Source organism: Pongo pygmaeus, chromosome 6, assembly GCF_028885625.2.
Source record: "Pongo pygmaeus isolate AG05252 chromosome 6, NHGRI_mPonPyg2-v2.0_pri, whole genome shotgun sequence".
Classification (NCBI taxonomy): Eukaryota; Metazoa; Chordata; class Mammalia; order Primates; family Hominidae; genus Pongo; species Pongo pygmaeus.
In genome coordinates, this window is record NC_072379.2 from 72,441,622 (window position 1) to 72,460,691 (window position 19,070).

The 19,070-nt window shown below is 33.2% G+C and overlaps 1 protein-coding gene across 14 annotated transcripts in view; it reads left to right on the top strand.

Moving 5' to 3' along the window:
* Positions 1–19,070, top strand: part of DGKB (diacylglycerol kinase beta) — a 738,724-nt gene that overhangs the window by 555,035 nt on the left and 164,619 nt on the right. For all 14 annotated transcript variants that reach the window (XM_054495969.1, XM_054495971.1, XM_054495977.1 and 11 more), the window contains one exon: positions 4,167–4,362. In XM_054495969.1, the coding sequence (XP_054351944.1) occupies positions 4,167–4,362 (196 nt within the window). The remainder of the gene's footprint in view (positions 1–4,166; positions 4,363–19,070) is intronic.

Consider the following 19,070-nt stretch of genomic DNA (forward strand, 5'->3'; position numbering starts at 1 on the left):
AAACTATCTTTTGTGTGTCTTTTTATTTAATATTTCTCTTTCACATAGTGGGCTCCTTCCAAAGAGGGCAAGTATTTGGGTTGATATGAATATCATTGAATAGTAGTTAAGATTTACCTATTATTAACTGTCTCACAGGTGATGCTAAACAATGCACATATATTATTTGATTTAGTCTTCATCAAAACCTTATGATACTATTATATCTCCATTGCAGAAATAAATATTTTCTTCAGTAATTTAAGAGAAATAAGAATTATGTTGCTGCCACAATGTTTAAATCTAATGAGCAAATTGATTGAAAATTATATGTATTTACACATACATGTAAAGATTTAATGATACACGAAGTAGAATTTTTTAAAGATATTCATTTATCTTCTAACTTTATTACAAAAGATAAAAATAAATTCTTTAAACTTACAAGAAAATATTTTAAAACCAATGTTTATATTAAAGTATTTGGAGGGGTGAAATTTGTGCCTGAGAAATTCAGGTCAGCATTTGGAATTGAAGATACAGAGTTCATGAATGTTTAGTTTGCTCAGAGTACCAGGCAAAGTTAATAAGAGAATAAGAAAGCCAATTCTATAGTTATTTCAGTCTTTTGGTTGACAGGGATACTGGGAAAGATGGTACATTTTAAAGCCAAGAATTTCCATCCCAAAGTACTGATTTATTGTAATGATTAAATACCCCTAGAAACCTAAATGATCTCAAGAATTAATAAATGGCATGAGTAGCATCAAAAACACAAAATAAATTAGCAGGATTCAAAAGACAATATTCTCATTGCTCAGTAACCTGGAAAACAGAGTTCTTAAAGGCAATAGCCAGAATTCCCAAGCATAGTCTCTGCCCCATGTGTCCTAATACTGAAATTACCTATAAAGTAATGTTTTAGGTTTCATCGAGTAAAAATAGAAATAATTTTTATCTGATATAGACATAGAATCAGACCTATTATGGAAAAAATTAGTTTATCATTAATTGTATCTCATCACATTTACCATCCACACTTAGAGCTCTCCAAAGTTCTTCACATGTTTTGAATAGTCCTATCAACTGACATGTTAAGTGGATCTGAAACACTAAAGTCACATATAAAGCTTGTTTTTAACACCTCTGTACAGTGTGACACAGGACTCATTTGTTTATGAAGATTAAAACACATTGGCAGAAAAATTGAAACCGTCTTCTTTTCTTTTAATTAAATTTGTCTCTGGAATCAGATCTTCTATTTTAAAACTGATAAGAGTGGACAATGGCATCACAGCCTTGCCCTCTATAAATAGCTCCCATAGTACTATATGTTAACGACCTTTTTTCTACCTAATAAAAATATTCAGGATTTATTGACTAACTGAGGCTGTTAGCTTTTAAGCTTTTATATTCTTTTCCTCTGTAGCTACCTTTTTAAAAGTCATAAATCTCAAAGGGAATGAAAATATTATCTGACACAGTACTATAACTTGTTTATATTTCATAGCCTTCACCTCAGCTTTTACTTTCATGCACTCAACTGGTGTGCTACAATTACTGGTCTCCATCAGAACCAGCACTGAAATGTTCCAGACTAATGAACATAACGTTAAAGCAAACAGAGGAAGGTAGCCTGAGGTCAAGAATAAGTGGAAACAAATCATTAATAAATAGCAATTTATTTAAGTACATTGTCCTGCTCTCAAAGGAACATCAATGTTCTTCATCAGTCCTTGTTCTTTGCTACTCTTTGAGAATTTTTTTTTCACTTCTCAGAGAGCTACTTACTCTGTTTCCCTAAAACTACACATGACAAGACTCTGAAGAGTGAAAACATGAATAATAGCATACACTCATGTTTTTCAATTGTCACATGTAACTCAGCTGGTTCGATTCTTTTTTTTTAAAAAAGAAGCCTCTTTGCAACATGCTCTCCTTTTCTGCAGATGAACAAAGGAATCCTCCTTCACTAATTCTGAAAGTAACTTGTCACAGTGGGGTTCTAAGGCCTAGTCAAATAATTGTCTTAGTGTACTACCTGCTGTGTTCAATATTGAGTGAAAATGGAAGCCAGGCCCCGACTCCAGCTTATTTCATGATTCTTCTGTTATTTAAATGATTTTAGTCAGTTTGGGGGAAGCCAGACCTTTATAAATTAACAGCAGGGAAATACCAAAGGTGTCAGATTGCATATTTATCATCTTTTTCGTGTAATACTTAAATATGTATTAAGAAGTGACTGACATAAATTAGGCAGATTTCAGAAGCCACAGGCCGTGGCTTGTAGAGGACCCCCTTCTGCTTGACATTTCATCCTTGTCAAAGATCAAATTATTTTAATTTAGGCTGCAAATTATAAGGAATGAAGACTTCTTTGTGGGAATTCCCTGTGGTAATCTGACTTTTGTTGTTACTGCTGCTTGTCAGTGTGCAAAAGATATAATATGCATGCAAATAAGGTTAAAAAATATGTACTATCTAATTATCCAGCCAGTACATTCCACTTGAAGACAGTGGGAGGCCTGACACACAGTATGTGTTTGATTCATTGAGGCCTGCAGGGTATTTACACAAGATTACTTTTAATTATGAAATTAATATCTGTTTATCTAGAATATATAGCGGTAAGTGAGTATACACATGACCAGAATTCTTTAGTAAAAAGAAATCATCTTAATTTAGTACAAGAAAAGGAGGAAAAAAGCACTGCTTTCTGGAAAAAAAAAAAAAAAAAAAAGCATCATCCAGATCTTGGTTTCACCCTCATCGAAACAAATTAAATGAAAACTTGGCACTTTCTCTAGAATTTGTTTCTACCCCTGCCAAGTAGTCTCAAGATGTGTTTCTTTATTTCACAGTTTTTATTTTTCGGTGAACAAGATGCAATCCTAGCTTCAGTATCATGAGGCGAATGTGGAAAAAGAGAGGGCTTTTTTTTGTTTTGTTTTGTTTGTTTTTCATCATTTTCATGGAACACTGTGTCTTCTGAGTTCAAAAATCATGACTGCCATGAGAAATGATGAAGTTAGTGTCAATAATTTTTTCTGTACTAAGACATGGCAAATGAAACAACGCCACTGTAAATATATTTCAATTTAGGAAATGCATATCCCTCACAAAATTCTTTAAAAAACAAAGTGCTTATATCTCTTTTCATATTCACTTATAATTGAAAATGGGATAATAATTTCTAGAATGTATAATAATAACTAGCATTTTAGAGAAGTCAAGGCAAATGAATAAATAAATAGTAATTTTAAAAATACAGAATCTTGTCACTGTCCACATATGTCCATTAGTGGAAATGAATGGAAAATTCAAAAAACTAAGAAGTGACCACTCTGAATATAACAAAACATTGTTTGTTAGTGAATTTTATATTTTTCATAATCACCAGGGTGTTTTGTCACCAGGAAAATAAGAAAAATTGGGCTGATTAACCTTGTTTTTTTTTTAACCATTTTTGCAGCAGCTATAAAATCATGCTGGATTGAAGGTCTTTTAACTGCTACTCCTATTTCCCTCACTCAATCTGGCCGGCCCTCCGTATTCATTTGGACAACTGTGCCTCTCCTGGCCTTTGACATCTCCTTAGGACTTCATCTAGTCCAAGAAACCATCCTTGGTAAATTCAGTGTGATTGAAGTCTCTTAGAATCGCTATTTTGAATTTTACTTTTTTTTTTTTTTAAACAAAAGTCTTTTAAGCTACTTCTTTCTCTGCCCCAAAGGTGTGAGACCATGAGGCATCAATTCTGTTTCTGTACTTTCCCCCAATAGTATCTTGCAGTGTGTTCTAAATAGGGGCAATCATCACAATTTCTTCCTAAAATTTGACCATAGTTTCCAGAATTAACCTTTTTGTAACACATTGGAAATTTGCAGCTGGTTAAATATATATGCAGATATTAACAAGTCTCTCCCAAAGGTTTTCTACAAAGATATACTGGTGATTTAATTTGATCATTTTTAAGGACTACTAGAGATAACTGGTAAATGTTAGGGTCTGTTTTATCTTTTATATTGACTCAGGGTAAGTGTTTAAGTGTTCTTGAAAGGCTTTTTTGGAAATGACAACATTATGGATTTCAACGCACTTATTAAAAGATGAGGAAATGAAAAAGAAGAAATCAGGGAAATAAAGATAAAATATTCTGTTTCTGGTTCTTTCTTTTTACCGATCAGTGTGATGGAGTACAGATAGATTTAATAAACATCTCTCTGGAAGGAATTGCTATTTTGAATATACCAAGCATGCATGGAGGATCCAATCTTTGGGGAGAGTCTAAGAAAAGACGAAGCCATCGACGAATAGAGAAAAAAGGGTCTGACAAAAGGACCACCGTCACAGATGCCAAAGAGTTGAAGTTTGCAAGTCAAGGTCAGTTTTCTAACAATTAGTTGTTAAATTGCTTGTTAACCTGTTTTCAAAGGCTTCTTTAAAAGTAAAGAGTTTTCCGTTGCACTATAATGATGTATATATTTTTACAGTTGTATTTTTCATATTATGAGATACCCATGTGTGATTAATTTATATCACAATAGATTCTAACTCAAGTATAAATTGGCTACATTTTTCATTATTCTTCTTTGTATATAGCTCTTCTCACAGAAAATAAAATACATGTGGGGTATTTCGTGGATAATAAAATAGAAGATATTGTATATTAAGCTCTTCTGAAACGTGATTGTCTTAAATAGGACATTTGAGTTGCTGGAATAAGGACCTAGTTAAGGCTTTTCTAAGGTTGTGTTATAAGAGATTTTGTTCTTTTTCTGCTTTGGTCAGGCTATGAGATTGAAGCTATTTTACAGAGCTGTTGTTCTAAGTATCGTATATAACAGGATGTTTAAATATCCCATGATAAATTTTGGTTGTCTGCTGAATTTTTCCAGAAAGTTAGTAACAACAAGTAGGAGACCTGGGAAACAGAAAGCAAAGACCTAAAAAAAGTAGACTAGACTAACTATGGGTCAGAATTTTCAACTCTATTGTAATATAGTTCTCACTGGGACATGATACCTAATTCTTAGAGATTTTGTAAACTAAGATATCAATGTGATATTCTGACAACTAATCATGTCCCAATAGTTTATGTATATAATTCTGTAATATCATTTTTACCTTCTAGAATTTACCTAATACTATTGATGACATTGAGAAATCAAAACATGTTGTCTCAGCTCAGTGTAGCAAGGACAAATTATGAAGAGATTTCAGTGTTAATTGACTAATATAAATAAATTACTAAAAAATGAAATAGAATAAAGTGAGAAGATGGTTGGTGGGCTTTATGGTGGTGGGCAATAGCTTTATGTTTTGGTGTCTTTGAGTACCTGGTTCAAGTTTCAGTAACAAGCAGTGACTTCTGTTATATAAAATTTGGTACCATGAAAGTGGAAAAGATTGATGGAGAAAGTGTTAAGTATTCTCTTGAAAGAAATGCTTATCACAACCTGCCAATGACAGGTGGTTTTGATGCCCTTAAAATGTGTAAGTAGTCTTGGAGAAATGTATTAGTACAAGCAAGTTTATAACAAATCAATTAAAAATTATATACTCAAAATATAATATAGCTGTGAAAATATGGAGGAAAATAATATTTTGAAGGAGAAATATATAGAAAAAATGAGGTTTGTGCTATATGAATTAGAGGAGGAAAATAAATATAATTATTAGTTTCTGGATGTTATTGAAATTAATTTATATTTGTATTTAAATATACATTTAAATGTAAAATTAGTAAATTTCTAAAAAGGGTAGTGAAAAATTCTAAGTATTGGAATTAGCTTAAGGACCATACTAAAACCAAGCTTAAAAAACTCTTTTGTAATTTTATAGCCTGTATTATTAGGTACTACGTATGTACTCCTTTCTTCCTTCCTTAAAAATATTTTCACTAAATAATATATACAAAATAATTTCCAGGTTAAGTTTTCTGTTTGGTCACTACATCTCAATACTTGATATGTCATTTGCATCTACACATTCCCGATACTTACACAAATTGATTCTCAATGGCTCAGCTGCCAACTACATTCACCCACTGAGTTGAATTTCTTAGATACACCACTGTGCTCCACCCAAACACACATCTGTACACTCTCTCTGGGGCTGCTGCATACATGTCATTTACCTGGGCTCACTCACACTCCTTTGTATGATTTTTTTTCAGGAACACACATTTGGAATAAACTACACACAAACCAGACTCAAATATTGTCATAGGCTGTCAGTGCCTATAACTATCGGAAAAGCACTCTCTTCCCTTTCTGTCTTCTTGCTTTCTACTGTAGAACTATTAGATCCAATTTCCCATAAATTCTGGGAAATGAGGAAGTGGGAATATATAGGCCTTGTGACTCAGTAATACATTTTTCTCAGTACACAGATGGGAAAAAGTTAAAAAAACAGTAGAGCTCAGAGAGGTTTCAAAGGTCATTCTATGAGCAAAAACAGAAGTATGTTAGGCTCAATTTTGTTCCCTGACTTAACTGACTAGCTTATAGTTTTGATTTAGTATTATTTCAGGATAAATATAATCTCAGAACCAAGAATGACCTTTTGAGCTGAATATTTTTTAAAAACCTGTTATATATTAGTCTTTTCTTTTTAGTGATTTCAGTATTGTTTTCACTTTGAGATATTTTGCAACACAATACCAAAAGTATCTCAAAATGCTTCTAAGTTTTGATTTCATATTTATTCTGCTAATTCTTCAATGTTATACTTAATAGCCAAAAACAAAATTTACTACTGAGATAGTTACATTTACCCCTTTCCTAAATAGTAATATTTCTATCACTTGATTTTGTTTTCAATTTCTTGACATAAAAACAGCAATAGGGCAGGCATGGTGGCTCACACATGCAATCCTCACACTTTGGGAGGCCAAGGCAGGAGGATCACTTGAAGCAGGGAGTTCAAGCCCAGCCTAGGCAACATACTGGGAAAGGAGGAAGTGGTAATAGCACCTGGTGGGTGGCACAGGCCTACAGTCCCAACTACTCAGAAGGCTGAGGAGGGAAAATCCCTTGACCTCAGGAGTTCAAGACTACAGTGAGCTATGATTGCACCACTGCACTTCAGCCTGGACGATGGAGCAAGGACTCTGTCTTTAAAAAAAAACAAAAAAACACAACACAACAAAGCAGTGATAGTATTAAATGTGAGGATCATCAAAAACACACAACAAAGTAGCAATAGTATTAAATGTGAGGATCAATCAGTATTTCAAATTTAAATATATTTCAAATTCACACAAAATTATTATAAGCACTGACTTTAGAATGAATATGGCCAATATGGCTCTAGTCCAACACATTTTTAACCTACAATCAAATTAATAACTTTCACTGTTAGAAAATACATGAAATGAAATGAAAAACAACATAATTTTCTTCTTGTTCTTTCTTAAAATATTAACTAACACTGTTTCTCATATGCCTCTGTAAAAAATTATCAGAAGTTTCAACTAAATTTTTATACTGTTGAAATAGATACTTGCTTTCATAAAGTTTAGATAGTTTCTTTTGGAGGGAGAGAAAACGGGGGACGCATATAACTAAATTCATGTAATAAAGGTAATTATTTTATTTAATAAAAGGACTTTATTTTAAGTTTACCCTTTTATTTTAATTTAAAGTTTACTCTTTTATTTTAAGTTAAAGAAATATCATAGTCCAAAGGTATGAGATCAGGTTTGGAGCATTAAGTCCTTATTTATATTAAGCTGTACATAATCTGGGACTTCTGCATAATTTGTTTGCTTGCAATCTTTGAAGACACTCACATAATAAAATCAGAATATCTTCAATCAGTTCATTGGTTGGAAATTTTACTGTTGACTTACTTTAGAGTTGACAAAATTTTAAGTAATTCATGTAATTACATTATTCCAGCAAAATATTCTAAAATAGTTGGATCCAATTCTGAAACATAATCACAGTCACACTCAACTAATGCAGTAGACATTTTCTTTGTGTGCATATGTGTTTATAAATACAAATAAATGTATTATATATAGATGGCATAGTCTTGAAGCAAAACTCTAAACTAGGCCAAATTAGTCTTCAGTTCTCCTAGCGTTAATATTCGATCTTTCCCATGTCTTTCAGTAGCTGAGTTCATCTTTTCCTCCCCCTCTTCTGAATTAAACTCAGAAAGATGTCTAATAAATTCATTCACATTAATGTACAAATGACTGATTGCAGATGAAAGTAGAGGTATTTGCATTTTAAAAGATATAAAGGCCTTCAGCTAAAACGTTATTTTTCAAACTGTGTTCCATTGAGTTATAACTGCAATTCCTCAGCAGTTCTGTAATAAATGTAAAAAAAAATTCATTGCCAGATTTGGGGACAATAAAAAAAATCTATAACAAAAATATATTTGTCATATTAACAGTTCTCAAACCATTAACTTGTGTTACCAGACAAAAACAACTTCTCCTCCTTCTCTTCCTCCTCTTTTTTCTCTCTATATAGGTAGATGCATATATAGATATTTATACATACCCACATACACACACACACACACACACACACGTATATACATATAAAGTATACATATAAAGAAATAAATAACTGTGGCATTGACTGGAAACTCTATAGGTCTGCAATGGACATTTAAAAATATGTCTTTGCATATTTCATAAGAAATATTGTGCAAATGGGCACATTACCACCACAGTTCATGGGAACCACATGCAATTAAAAGGCCAGCAAATTCAGGTACTTTTGCATGGCACAAGCACCAAACAACATATGGCAATCAGTGGACATGAAAACAAAGTGACAATACCTAAATGAAAATGCAGACCATCATAAGATGTATTTTTCCTCATAAAGAAATTGTATCAGTTAACTAACTCCCCCAAATATTAATAATAATTTTGTACTGGCTTATATATCAAGCACACTTTTATCAGAGAAGATTTTAAACATGCTCACAACTGCGTGTAAGCAGCCAGCAATGAAATTGGAGCATTTCAGGTATGTACACAGAATAAAATAAATTTGACTAATTGAAGCTTGGCAATTCAATTCAATTCAGTGATACAGCAAGTATCATTATGTCATGAATTTGTTTTGTCGAAAGTGAAAAATTCTGTTAAAAAGACGCTTTTGAAAAGTATTTTTTAACCAAGAGTGAGGACCTCTCAAGGAATATGAACCATTTTAGTTACTCTAATTGATTTAGCTTTGAAGATCCAAGTCTAACTATTCCAGTTTTTGGTAGTGGAGACAGAATGGTTCAACACGGCTGAGAAGCAACACATTCATACTATTTAATTATATATATGTCTGTATCAGGATATTGCCAATACCACAAAACCAAAACAAAATGCAGAAATCTATGAAAATAAGATACTATCGCATTGCAATTGTCTTCATCAAAATAGATCCATTATTCTCACAGATTGAATTTTTTTTTTTTTTTTTTTTTTTTTTTTTAACACGGAGTCTCGCTCTGTTGCCCAGCCTGGAGTGCAGTGGTGGGATCTCGGCTCACTGCAAGCTCCACCTCCCAGGTTCACGCCATTTTCCCACCTCAGCCTCCAGAGTAGCTGGGACTACAGGCATCTGCCACCATGCCCGTCTAATTTTGTTTTCGTATTTTTAGTAGAGGGGGATTTCACCGTATTAGCCAGGATGGTCTCGATCTCCTGACCTCATCATTCACCATCCTCGGCCTCCCAAAGTGCTGAGATTACAGGTGTGAGCCACTGCCCCCGGCCTCTCACTGATTGTGTTGAGAGTGTTAGCAATTAGAACTTCTAAAATGGATTTGCACAAATAAAATTTCAATTTTCTCTTTTACTTACTGGTTTATAAAATGTTGCTTTGTTTAAAATGAAGTTGTTGACTGCTTTAAAAAGTTTGATAACCACTGAGCGAAAGTAATTATATTCAAATTATAGAGTTTCAAACATTTGCCAGAAGCTAAGGGAGCAGCTGGACTTTCTGCTTGAAACCTCATTAATAGGTGACTGTCTACCCTGCATATGGATACAACTGTCCAGGTACCCATCATGCAAAAGTTTATTTAAAAACTAATTAACATATTATATTGTCCAGACAATTTTCAGTGATTTCATTCACATTTAACAATGATACTCTTTTCTTTGGGCAGAATTTCCCAAAACCCATCAAGGACTCCATTGATGGAAAATGAGATGGGTTAGTGGGTACATGGATGAATGTTTTAAAAGTTTAATGGTTTTATATTTACTATTACAGTTGTCTTCTCTTTGTGGTAAGAAATGCTGAATTTTTTACTATCATTTATAATGTTAATCAAAATTTTCTTTTAAAAATTAATTCAAGTAAAAATAGAGTGAAACAACCTACCTAAGTGATAAGTTAGAAGATACTTAGATGTTGCCAAAATTGTGAAGGTGAAGCCAGAAAGACTAAAGTTTAGAAAACTACACTCAGCTGCTGCAGTTTTCACCACCTTGATAGTGTTTGCATAGCCCCATGTGGAAATACTTAGTTTAATCACTCCTACACATTTCACGAAGGCGGCATAGTGTTCGTGGTTCTTGGTGCAGGCACCAGATTCCAGCTGGCTGGGCTCAAACCCCAAATCTGCTGCTTATCTGGACAACTTTGGGCAAGTAACTTCATCTCCTTGTACTTTAATCTCCTTATCTCTAAAATGGGCACAAAGAATTGTGCCTTCCTCATATGGTGACTGTGAGAATGAGAAAAGATAGCCCAGATTAGAAGCTTAGAATAGGGGCCAGTACGTAGCAAATGCCTAGTTAATGCTAGCTACTATCTCTCATGAAAAAATTCAGGCAAAAAACAAACAAACAAACAAACAAACAAAAAAACTCAGATAAGTAGCCCCATGTGGAAATACTTTACTGTAAACATTGTTTTTATTCTTCATCATTTTGGATAAAATTTGCTAGGTATTATTTCCCCCAGAATAAGCTTTTCCATATACTTTGCACCAAACATATCCTCATCCCACCCTATTTGATCTCTCTGTGCACTGTTGGGAGAGACTGTGTATCTGATTGGCTGTCAAGGAGTCTCTCTACTCAAGAGACTTTATTACTATTATTTTTTTAACTCCCAGAAATTATGAAGAAAAGCAAAACAAAGCAATACAAACCAAGCTGATCAAAGATAATAAATGAGCTGATGTCTGTGAAAGCTTGGCAAAACTTAAATTTCTTTTGCCTCTGAAGATAAATATGATTTCTAGCTCCAATGTCTTCATCTTTAAAGATGAGTTTTGGAAGAGCTCACTGGTGGTGAGTGCTGGAAGAAGTAAGATTAATCTATGTGTGCTTTACATTATATTACCCAGATAATTGTATACTTTGTATACCTTGTAAAAGTTATTCTTATTTGAAAGTTGATGGCAATGGACATTTGTCATCCACTATTATCAATTTTTCTAGACATTTCTATGGGTTATTTAGGGTAATTTAGAAAGCAGTGTTTTAAGTTGTCTAAATATAAATGCAGTATTCATTTTAGAACTGTAGATGATGTATTTGGCGTTCAAACACCGGCAAGCAGAAGAATTTCCAAGCATTTAATTTCAGTGATTAAATCAATTAAATTTAGAAACAAGAAAAGGATTTCATGCAGCATTATTATACCTGGTTGTTAAAATTGTTGAAAAATAGTATGGCATTTGAGATGTTGCATTTCACAAAAATATATGCATACACTAATACCATGATATTTTCATTGGTTGAAAATAGATAGATCCAAACATTTGCTATCTAGTAACCTTTAAGTAGATGTCTCAAAATGGGTTCCTAACTATGTTTTTAAATGGCCTCCTTTGAAATTTTTTAGCGAGGTTAATGCAAATAATAGCATATGCTTAATAAAACTAAATATCAAAATCGCTGTTAAATTTAAGATTATATCATATACCTGGGTATCTTAATGTGATGGCACTAAGATTTTTTTTAAGTTATAATTTTAAAGTTTGTAAAAAGTAATAAAAAGTTAGAGAATATAAGGCATATTTCTAAAATGTAAAAATAAAAATATTTTCAATATATAAGACCAGGTACTCTTATCTTTTGTTTGGCTATCCTATAAAAGCATATGCGTTATCGAGAAGCATTAATGAAATTTCTATTTGTCATAGTACTGTAAAAACTGCAGACACTGGTAGCTCCTAGAAATTTAAAAAGCACAAACTAGAAATATGAATAATATTTTAGAGGAACTAAGCCACTAGATGACAATATTTAGAATATTCTCATATCTCTTCTGAAGGCATACAAATTACCTTTTCATGACCGTCATTATTGCCCCTTTTCCCCTTGTTCAACAGTAAAATTTTAAAAGTCTGATGTGCAGTATAATTTTAAAAACAAAATCTGACAAGAAGTATAATGCTGTAACTTTTTATGGTAGAATTGGTAAGACTGCAAAGCCATTTTAAATTGAATATAACAGATCAGTAATCATTTAAACAGAAAAGTGGTATTTTCTGGTACATAAATGAAATCATCACCATTGATCATCACTTTGTTCATTCCTGAAAAGAAGTTGAAATTAAGAAAATGGGCAAAATCCAAAAAGGTACACAGGAATGGCAGAATAATGAGCAACTCTCTATCATCTAATGAATGTAGGGAAACAAGAAAAATGAATTTTTAGTACCAGTCGCATTTTGAAAAATATATGGTTTATTAATCAATTTAATAGTTGCAAGGGAAAAAGGAAAGGAATGTGTTTACTCAGGATTTTTAATTAAGGCTCAGATTGTTAATCTTATATGACTTCTGAGGAAGAATACCTTGTTTATTTTCAAAATTCTACATGCTATTCTAAAACCCTTCTATATTCCTAGCTATTGATTTTTGCAACTGCAGAGGTTAGAAAATACAAATGCTTTAATGGGTATGTTCTGTAGACCTTGATATCTGATATCAGTGGTAAAATTATCATCTTATTTGTTTCTGTGGCACAGTTGTCCAGTTCTCTGTCTATTGAAAATAGTGGCAGATCACCTACCTAGAGTAAGGCTGCATCTTAACTTTAAGTCAATTTAACGTACGCAGTGGTAGACATATAAAACAGATTTCCAAACGAAATAAATACTGCCTGATAATATAACGCTCAAGTAATTAAATAACACATGTAGAGTATACCTTCTAATAGTAGACACATAAAGTTTCCAAATATGAGGCTATCCATACAAATTTCCTAATATAAAGCCTGATAGCAATCTTGCCCTTTGAGGGTAATGATTTGAAGCTAAGGTGGTAGATAGCTCCCCAGGAAATTACAGTAATTTTTTTCTATCATCAGGATATCTGACAATAAGTTGCAGAGGATTTTTAAAAATTATAAGCATGAAAGAACTATTAAAAAGACATGAAATCAACTACAGAAAGTATGAAACATAAGTCAGTTATTTATTGATATTAAAAACCGTTTTCCTTGTTCCTCCAGATAGAGAATAATAACTGAGAAAAACTATAACCTAATTGAGAATAAAACTTCAATTGTACCATTTTGTGAAATGATATCTCACTAGCAATTTAAAGTTATACCAGAAGAGATATCAGACTTTTATTTTACCTTCTTGATTTATATTTTGTTTTCTAATAACTTTAATGGATGTGATATAATGGCCACACTCTAGCACTTGATTCTGCTTGCACACATTTATCTAAGAAGGGTGCTAGGAGGGTCCAGTGAACTGCAAAGAAACTTGTTTCTTGAAAAATCAAATCTCATCATCTACTTGTATTTGAGCTGTATGAATTTGAATTAAACAAAGCAACTAGCCATTGGAGTTCCATTGCCATGAGTTTAGTTTCCATGAATATAGTCTTTTATTATATAGAGCTAATTATCATGTGAATAGTAGCTCCTTGGAAGTGTGCAGCCACTCTGTTTTGTGGAAATACATAGAATCTCATATAGTTCATGAGCCCCACCACACTGAGAGTAATCATTCTCCTGGCTTAATGAAAATAGTTCCATTGTTCTTCTTTTAATAAATTTGAGTTTATCAACTCAGGTTATTATTTTAATGTCTGCTTTAGGCAAGGTTTGTTAGCTGTTGTACAGTATCAGATATTAATCAGATTAAGTTAAGTATTGAAGTCTGAATATTATAAGGTGACAGATATTTGCAGTAAGATTACAAATCTACATGGATAAACATGACTAATTTAAAAGAGCCCTGGGGAGCATTTTTTAGAAAGTTCAAATACATGATGAACGCTGCACTGTTATTTTAATTATCCCATAATATGGCACAAAATAACAATCTCATTTCATCCTTTTATTTACAAAGCTGTTCCCATTATCATTATATTTTACCTGCTCAAGCTCTGAAAGATTGCTCCTCGTTGAGAGATTCATTAAAAGAAAATAATTATATTATATTTCACAGATTGGCAGAAAGAAAATGTATCTTTGAACAATTCCATTTCCCTGAGCAGTTGTTCATTTCAGAGTTGAAGACAGGTCTATTAAGTACTTTCTACCCTTTTTAAACATGTCAAAGCTAACTATTAATACTGAAATTAGTAATTTGGCTCTGGTTTCATAAAAAATCAGCTGCTATTTGTAAAACTGAATTTCTGTGAATAAAACACAAACATAGCAATATTTTCAAAAATATTGAATAACGAAGAACATTAAATAATTTTATTTTACAGACTATATAAATGTATGTCTCTTCGGACAATTAAAGCCCTTAGCACACTGACTTGTTTTCCTACTAATGCTTCTTAACCCAAAAAGCTACATAAAACATATTTTCTTACTAAGTCTATGATATTCAAATTTTCAGAGTATCCTGTTAGAAGAATAGTAAGAGATGGAAAGTCAACTAGTATCAGAGAACATTCCATTTTTATATTTACTGAAAGAAAGTTTCATGGAATTTGTGATAAAAGGTCTTTTCAAAATTAAAAAGTCATGTGCACAAAAATGTGACTTCCATATAAAATAGGTTTGAGAAGTCATTTCATATATTAACATGTGTTTGCCATGAAATAAGCTAACCATGGTCACTTGCAAGGAACTGAAGATGCTACTTATACATTTCTCTAGTAAGCAACTGAGCAAAAATGAAATAATGTGTTAATCAGTGATGGCTTTACAAACATTTTTATACTTGGTGGTAACTACTTTTTTGCCCAAATGTCCTCGGCATTGTTGTCTTTTTTTCACAACCTCACTCTGGCCAGCTCACCACGAGTGCAGTATCAGAATGTCTAGTGAGTCTAGTGGGGAAGCAAGGAGTCAATACATCTCTTACTCAGTCTAAATGCATGAAAATGCTCTTTTGATTTTAAAAGGACAGTAATTGTATCAAATTTAACAATTTGAAATGTGTGTAGGATTTGAGGAGCTCTCAGAGATATGCAATGAAGTAATCTGTGTGTCTCATTTTAAAAGTATGTGAACTAAAATATAATGACATATTAACAGTGCTATTTTGAGTTGGATATTTTATACATTTGTGTAGTTAGATATTATTTTCAATTATTTGTTAATATATTTTCTGTCTCTTTTTAAATTACTGGAAACAGTTTCTTCCAAAGGTTTTTAATAAATTCTTTATTGTAATTGTTTTGTTAAGACAAACTATTTTAAATTTCTGTTTGCTTTTTTTTGATTCTCATTTCTGCTGTTTGTCTTCCGAATATTTTTATATATGTTATCTTTGTAAACATTACTTTTCATCCAAATGTTCATATAAAAGTCAGCAATCAAAAAGGAACTATAACAGGTGTTTTCATTCTTGAGGAATGAAATGAATGTGCTGTTTATGGTAGATACTGAAATTTAACTTCCTTTGCAATTCAAGAGCCATTCTGTTATCCAAAACATTTAAAAGAATCAAAAATGAAATAAATGAATTACTATAGGTATAAAAGTTGAATTAAACTAAAAAACACAACTGACATTTGAAACCCCTGTGGTAGACTTTAGTACACATGAGTATTTACTAGTGAGTACTCAGATATGTCTTGTGTATATGTGTTGTAGTAGAGTGTGTATGTGTGTGTGCCTGTGTGTGTTTGCATGTGTACTTATTCGGTTAATGGGGACAGGCTAATAATGGACATGTAGATATCAAAATGAAGCCTGGAATAAAAACATACTTGAACACAAATTATTTTGGAAGCCCTAATCAGAAAATCAGGGAACCAAAGTATTACTTCAAGAGGAAGGCGGATTCAGGGGTGTATTTGTTTTGCAGAGGAAGCTGATAGGAAACAACAAAACAAGGTTCTCTAAGAAACAAATGATTATGCCATTACCCCAAAGGAAAGGTGGATGAAAATGTATAGACAGGAGAAGGGAATTCCTTCTTTTCTGTCTTAATTTTCTTTCCTTCCACTACATATTATCTCTTGAGAATAATATTTTCTTCAGATTTCATTGCAAGTCCTCCTCCAGGTGAGAATGTCCATTCTATGGTGATTCCTGCCACAGTAGTTGAACAACCCACTCTCTTGGTTGACCCTTGTAGCACCGCTCCACCTGACTCATGCACCAGAACACAGTAGCTTGGGTGGGAAGACCTTAGTTCTAATACTGTATTGACTTTTCTTTCGTTTTTTTGGTTTTCAGTCTTCCCAAAGGTGCATGATAAAAATGAGTTATCATATTCCATGGGCAAGGAAAAAAAAGAGCAAATTAGTATCATACCAATTGGTTTATTAGAATTCTCAACTTACCCAGGCTGCTTTCCTTCAACTTTCTTTTCCACTTAGCAGCTGCTAATAGGAGAGACTTTTGACATGAACATTGAAGGCTACTGAGTTTCTTACACACAGGTTTTAGTTTTTAGTTTCCTAGACTATAAGCACATGAATACAATAAGTTGTATGGTTAAAAAAAAAAAGAAATCTGTGACCTAATTATCTTTGCCAGGTCTGTCTCATAACCTATATAAGTGGACATAAACATTTCTGACTTTTCTACCTCCTTGTGTGATTTTTTACAGCTCAATACATTTTAAACAATGATTAAATAGAAATGGAAGATATTATTTTTCTATAAAATTTAAAATATGCACAAAGCTACCCATCTAGAATATTTGAAGCACATCCAAACATATAGCCCACATTTACCACAGAGGTGAAGGGGCCATTTTCTAACTATGGACCAGTAGCCCTTCTAGAAATGAGTCCTGGCCCCACAGAATTATAAAAATAAATGTGATCCATATTTTAGTTTATGGAAAATTTTAATTTTTCTAAAAAAACATATTATGGTTAAAGTAGTAGAGTCCTCATGACTGGACATCTTTAAACCTGTTCTAATGAAGAATTAGGTTCTGACTGCTTTTCTGGTCCAGCTTTGATTGATGATGTTTTTTAGTCATCCTTTCTGAAGAAAGGGGCAATTCCCATTAGAATATTTGTCCCAATGAAAGTTGACTAGAGTACAGTTCACTCTTTTCGGGTATTGGGATGATTAGAACGCCTTCTTTATGCAGGTAATTTCTTGCTGTCTTGTCTACTCATTTGCTGCTTTCTTCTTCATGGTGAATCGTGGAATATCGTATTTTCTTGCTGCTTTCCCTTCAGTTGCACATCTACCATCGCTCACTTTCTTAAGATTGTGTTGGCCAACAGCACTGATTCCCTTGGAACCATATAACCAAATCACCATGACGACCCCCACTGATCTAGCAGCAGAGACCACGTCTCCTCAGCAACCAGTTCAGGTTGTACCTGCTGCTCTTAAATTTCTGATTTCCTTCTAGAGGTGCAATGCATTTCTGGTGATGCACAGAGCTGTTTATAAGAGCACTCTCTAAGTGACTGTAAGGGAAAGTACAGGCTGACTAAGAAATTAATGACATTGTGAGGTGCTGCCTGCTGGGGTGAAAATAAATTGTAAGAGAAGACAGAGAACAGGTAACGGGCCCTACCTATGCTGAAAAACTCTTTTCAAACAGATGCTGACTGTGTGCCAATAGATGTGGCAATAACTGTCAACAAGATTTATGGCACTTTAACATAGACTCAATACAAGAGGAAAGGTTGAAAGAGTTCTATGATTTTGTTTAAAGTTTAGTGTCTCCTGCTTCTGCAGCAACTCGATAGGCAGAAGCATCATTGTCTCATTGCAGGACACTCGCAACTCTCAGGGAAACTGTGAGGTCTCAGGACTTTGAATATGTATCTTGTTCTTGCGTGTATTATTGTTTTATTCTTGGTGGTGATTGTTGATGCTGCTATTTTTAAATTAAAAAGGAAAACATCACAGGGTTAAAGTGTAGTATGTCTAGGTTCTTATAAAATGTAGAAAGTATAATTATTGTTTTTTTGCCACCTGGTAATGAGCTTCCATCACCTCAAATGACATTGCTTATTCTTCATGGACAATCCTAGATAATTATGTCTCTAAGAGAAATAAGTCCTTGAAAGACTGATTTTTTATTGTTCGGTTTCCATTGCTGCTAGTGTCGTGTCTTAAATCCGACATTCTTTCTTTTTTTTTTTTTTTTTTTTTGCAACAGGGTCTCACTCTGTCACCCAGGCTGGAGTGCAGTGGTGCAATCTTGGCTCAGTACAAACTCTGCCTCCCAGGGTCAAGCAATTCTCCTGCTTCAGCCCCCCAAGTAGCCAGGATTACAGGCGCATGCCACCATGCCTGGCTAATTTTTGTGTTTTTAGTGGAGACGAGTTCACCATGTTGGCCAGACTGGTCTTAAACTCCTGACCTCAAGTGATCTGTCAGCCTTGACCTCCCAAAGTGCTACGATTACAGGCATGAGCCACTGTGCCCGCCAAGACTTTCATATGCATATATAAAATTTGCGTATAACTCTTTTCCCATAAATGATCAGTAAATGAGGAGATTATGCTTTTATCAACATATTTTTCCCTCAACTTAACTAATGTCTTGATTAATTGCTGGTTTCTCTCTTTTTCCTTCATTAGGAATTGTGTAGGATGGACAAAACATTTTGTCTAGACTTTGAAAATTTAGTGAAATAGAATTCAGTTCTTGAACTGAGTAAAGAGATTACCCTGGTATTAAATCTGTTATTTTCTAAGGCTAATAGACAGGTTTTTTGAAAACCATTTTACAATGTTTCATGTATATTTAATGGAC